This window comes from Mus pahari, chromosome 18, assembly GCF_900095145.1.
Source record: "Mus pahari chromosome 18, PAHARI_EIJ_v1.1, whole genome shotgun sequence".
Lineage (NCBI taxonomy): Eukaryota > Metazoa > Chordata > Mammalia > Rodentia > Muridae > Mus > Mus pahari.
Window position 1 is genome coordinate 5,367,830 of NC_034607.1, and position 5,540 is coordinate 5,373,369.

At 37.0% G+C, this 5,540-nt stretch overlaps 1 protein-coding gene across 1 annotated transcript; it reads left to right on the top strand.

Moving 5' to 3' along the window:
• Nucleotides 1-2,628: 2,628 nt before the first annotated feature.
• LOC110335939 (olfactory receptor 12D2-like) lies at nt 2,629-3,765 on the top strand. The gene has a single exon (XM_021218387.1). It carries the CDS (start codon nt 2,851-2,853, stop codon nt 3,682-3,684), a length of 834 nt encoding a protein of 277 aa, XP_021074046.1. The 5' UTR covers nt 2,629-2,850; the 3' UTR covers nt 3,685-3,765.
• Nucleotides 3,766-5,540: the final 1,775 nt, after the last annotated feature.

Consider the following 5,540-nt stretch of genomic DNA (forward strand, 5'->3'; position numbering starts at 1 on the left):
CTTCTTCTTCTTCTTCTTCTTCTTCTTCTTCTTCTTCTTCTTCTTCTTCTTCTTCTTCTTCTTCTTCTTCTTCTTCTTCTTCTTCTTCTTCTTCTGGACAAATTGTTTTCTTCACCTAGCAATGTCTCACACCTTGAGTGGTTCCTCCTTTGTAGGACTCTCCCTGGTGTCAGCCTTTGTCTAACTCCAATGCAGTTTGGGGAGATCTCTCAGTGACTTCCAGCAACACGGGCTTTCTACACACCAATTCTCATTTTTCTTTTATGTACACAGAGAGAATTCAGCATATCTTTAAATGAAAAGAACCAGAAGAAGTACTTCTCACAGCTATGTCTGCTCCTACCAGTGTATCTCAGGGAAGCAATTCAGGTACTTTCCTAATATTGAGGATAAAAGCAATTTTAAATTTACCTTTCTTTTAGTAAGTTCTGAGTGTACAATTGGAACACTGAGTGTTCCAATCAACATATTCCTCAAAAGCTTTAACATTCATGGAGGAATTAGAGAAAAGACTGAAGGAGCTGAAGGGGTTTGCCACCCCATAGGAAGAACAACAGTATCAACCAACCAGACTCCCCAAATCTCACAGGGACTAAACCTCCAACCAAAGAGCATACATGGAGAGACCCATGGCTCTAGCCGCATATGTAGCAGAGGATGACCTTGTCGGGCATCCATGCGAGAAGAGGCCCTTGGTACTGTGAAGGTTTGATGCCCCACTGTAGGGGAATGTGAGGGTGGGAGGAGGGAGTGTGTGGGTGGGTAGGGGAAAACTCTCATAAAAGCAGGAGATAGGGAATGGGATAGGGGATTTCTGGTTGGGAAACCAGGAAAGGGAATAACGTTTGAAATATAAATAAAGAAAATATCTAATAAAATTTTTTTATAAAAGAAACAAAAAATGTAAGTTAGAAGCTAGGAAGAATTCATTGAAACATAGAGATGGGTTTATATTAGGGATATACTGACAACCAAATTTTAATTTTTGAATATTTCTAATTATCATTTTGTCATGAGCTTGCAGGGGTAATTCAGATGGAAGAGTCTAAGAATAGATCACACAGTATAGATTCTAATTTCAATTAAATGTTTCCTAAAGTTCCTGTGGATTTTAAAGAAACTTTCATAGACATTTCAAGTTACAGATCACAGTAATATGGAAAAGCTGACCCTGGTGTCCTAAGCGCCAATATTGTCTGATTGAAATGACACAATATTGAGAATCTGAATTTAAATGTAAAAGATAGTTATTACCTGCACTAGTATATTTTAATTTTTTATATAATATATTTTGATTGTGTTATTTCCCTCTCAAAGTCCTCTCTGATTTTACCAACTTCATGTGTTCTCTCTCTCTCTCTCTCTCTCTCTCTCTCTCTCTCTCTCCTCTCAAACAAAACAAAAATCAAAAATCAAATTAAAAAAATAAAATGCCAATAAAGTAAATGTAAATGAAGAATAAATCCAATAAAAAAAGAAAAAAATCAATTTTGATTATACAAATAAAATGTAATTTACTCATTCTTTAAGGAGAAAACACATCCTTCGTTTGATAGGGAGGAATGCCAGGAGATAATTTCATAGAGAAAAAAAGAGTCTTAAAATGGGGCGAGCTGAACCAACCTGGAAACTTAAGTACAATGGTGACAGCAGCCTGAGTTTGGGAAGATACAACCCAGGAGAATTCCTTACCAAGGTCCCATTAGTGGTGCTAGAAGAGAGGCAAGTACACCTTTTCAATATTTGAAGAATGAACTTAAATAGGTAACAGAGAAGCCAAAATTTCAAAGAGACCAAAGTAATATTTTTAGTTTCTCCCGATGAAGTGAGGGAAGAGACTGCAGAGTCCATGTAACAGAGATTTTCCTTTTCAAATACTCTTGGATCTGGGACTTTCTTTGGTGTAAGAATAGCCAGGGGGTAGAAATGTCATAAAGTGCAATTTATAATGCAAAAAGTGGCTTGGGTTAGGATGGCAGTATGATTATTACCCCAGCACTCATGAACCAGAGGGGGGAGAGAGGTACATTTTGAGACTGTCAAATACCATTTAGGGATCTATTTCTAAGATTATCAATGGATCATATTGGAAGACATTAAGCCCATTCTTTGCTATAATTCTGAACATTATTATGCACACTTCTGGTCAGACTCTCACAATCAATAGAGTCATGTCTCCTACCTCATCTGTCTCAATCATGAATAAGAAACAAATAAGTGCAAAGATGTTTATACACATTACATTATACATTCTTAAGATGTATGCTATGACAAAGCTGTCTACACTTTCCATTAACTCTGTGATTGAAAGAAATTTTTTTTGTGGCTAAGTCCTTCAAAATAAAACCCTTCAAAGGTGTTCTCACTTTTCAGAGGCTGTCTGCCTAGTGGGATATTTTAAAAGCTGTTTCTTGTTAGAGACAAATAAAGAGATGAAAAGACAATTGAATTAAAATGTAAATATTCACAGCTAGAGAAATGGTAGGATAATATCTGTTTTGGATTTCCAATAAAAAGACATTGTTAATGAAACCTATAATAAATTAAAAGATATTTGAATAGGAATACACATCAGGAATTTAGACTTAATATTTAATGGTCTGATAGGTACATGCATAAGAACTTCAACAGATCTTGCAGGAACATAGAAAAATACTTACAAACTGTGTTTAGGTTGTCAAGAAAATTATTGACTTTAAAGATGATGGACAAGAAGGTCAGTGTTCCAAAAATTATCCTATCTTTTCTTTTTAAGTGTTATTGAATCAAACATTAGTCACCGAATTTCTCCTACTGGGAGTGACAGACATACAAGAACTGAACCCTATTCTGTTTGTCACGGTCCTTGCCATGTACTTTGTAAATGTGGCTGGGAATGGAGCCATCCTGATGATTGTCATTTCAGATCCAAGACTCCATTCACCTATGTATTTCTTCCTGGGAAACCTAGCATGTCTAGATGTCTGCTTCTCCACTGTAACAGTGCCAAAGATTCTAGAGAACTTCTTCTCCACAAGCAAAGCAATTTCCTTCTTGGGATGCATAACTCANCTTNATTTCTTNCACNTCCTGGGTNGCACAGAGGCCNTGCTGCTGGCAGTGATGGCATTTGACCGCTTTGTGGCTATCTGCAGACCACTCCACTACCCTTCCATCATGAATCGTCAGGTCTGCATCCAGGTGGCCATCTCCATCTGGGCCATTCCTTTTCTTCATGCTCTGGTTCACTCCATATTGACATCTCGATTGAACTTTTGTGGTTCCAACCAAATCCATCATTTCTTCTGTGATGTTAAGCCATTATTGGAGCTGGCCTGTGGAAACACTGAACTGAACAGGTGGCTGCTCAATACTTTCACAGGGACATTTGCTATTGGCCTCTTCTTTCTGACATTTCTCTCTTATTTTTACATCATCACCTACCTCTTTCTGAAGACTCGTTCCTGCAGCATGCTGCACAAAGCACTGTCCACTTGTGCCTCTCACTTCATGGTTGTCATGGTTTTCTATGCTCCTGTTCTCTTCATCTATATCAATCCTGATTCAGGGAGCTCCTTGGAAAAGGACAGGATCATTGCTGTCATGTACACTGTGGTCACTCCTGCACTCAATCCACTTATCTATACTCTGAGGAACAAGGAAGTGAGGGGTGCTCTGAACAGGAAAATCAGGATACTGCTTTGACTTGAAGAAATCTAGTAAGTTATCTTTGAATATTAAAACACATACAATTATTGTGAATACTGAAGTGTAAAATTAGTTGATTCTGCAATTGTGTATGATATTATAACTAAGATGACTAAGTAAGAGTATAAATATATTAGAAAATGTGGCTCACTTATATTTAAATTTGTAATCTCTATATAAGATGGAAACTGGAACAAACCAGTTACTTCCTTTAAAATTTAGGTCTGAAAATATTTGACAGATAAGCATTGATGAACCCAACTTAGTACCCTTTCATATATGTTTGCATGTAAATTCAAGTATGCAAGTTTTGGGAGCAGATAAAAGGAACTTGAATTAATTATTTTGACTTAATTAAGTATTTTGACATTTTGACTTCAGACTCCATTTTACCTAAAGTGACCAACTCCCTCTCCAAGCAACAATAGTTCCCTCGAACATACCTGTTACCAACTACCTATCTAAACAACAATAATTATCCCAAATAAAATGCCCATATCAAGAAGAAGAACATGTGAATTTGATAGTCTTGGACAAACCACTTACATTCAATGTCAACTTACAATGATGGAACACTTGGGAAAGTCTTTAATCCATGAGTTCTAATTGGTAAGATATATAACTATAATGTGGCTCAGATGATTTAGGGTTTCATGCTTATATCCTGCTTTAACTCCTACTTGGATCTGCTAGAAGAAAACAGGCTCCTGAGTCCTCCTTGTCTGGTGGCCCAGATTGATCAGCTACTCTGCTTTTGATTTGGGAATAATAAAAGATTCATGAGCCTCCTTGTGTAGTCTCTCTTCTTCTTCATGGTACACACTGGATGAGGTGTCAGAAAATAGACCTCATGGATTGCCCATATTTTGAATAGATGTATATGAATAGGTACATTTATCTATAAGGCCACATTAGTTTAACACATTACGGCGTGATCCACACTGAATTGAATACAATGTCTCACATAATTGATGCCTATGCTTTAGGCCTCTTTTTTCATAGATAGAGTTTTACAAAAATTTCCAAGCTGACCTAGCACTGCATATTGCTCAGGAAGGCTTTGACTGTGCTGGATTCCTGGTCAACCTTTCAAGTAGCTAGAGACACAGCCATTGTCATTGGGCCCATCTATGGTCAAGGAAATTATAATTCTCAGAAATGGATAGATCCAATTGGACAGATAGGCAAAGGCTGTACATTTTACCTCTTTAAGCATCAAAGATTTCTCTTTGGATGTCTTTGGAGTATAGACTCACTAAATGATAGCTGTGAAAATCAGAGTGATCCAAGGAAACTATCTATGAGGTGGCTTAGACTCACAGATAAAGCTATATGTGGTCAGCAGTGCAGACTATGCTGCAAATAGAAGCTAAAGGTAGACTGGCAACAACAGATCAACCGCTGGGAGGAGGTAAAGAAGCAGCTTTGTTATATTGTTAGTGGGTTGTGTAGGGTGATGACAGAGACAGGTACTGCATTCCCTGATAATGCCTGTAAGACTCCTCAAGATGAACCATCATAAGTCCATCCCTTGTCAACTTAACATAACAAATAGCATTTTAAGACATAACATTCCACCATCGCCCATGAAATCTCACACTCATGTAATAATGCAAAAACAGCAGTTTTGTGCCTTTGGGGGAATAAAAATTCAAGTCAAAGCAGTCTACACTAGCATGAATACATGATTTTACATGGTTTTTAATAATGGTCTGGTTTATGGAGGCCGTGGAAACTTTGGAAGGTAGAGCATAGCTTGAAGAAGTTTGTTTTTAGAGATGTGCCTTTTTTTTTTTTTTTTTTTTTTTTATTTTTTTTTTTTTAAAATGTGGGTAGTAAACATCAAACATATC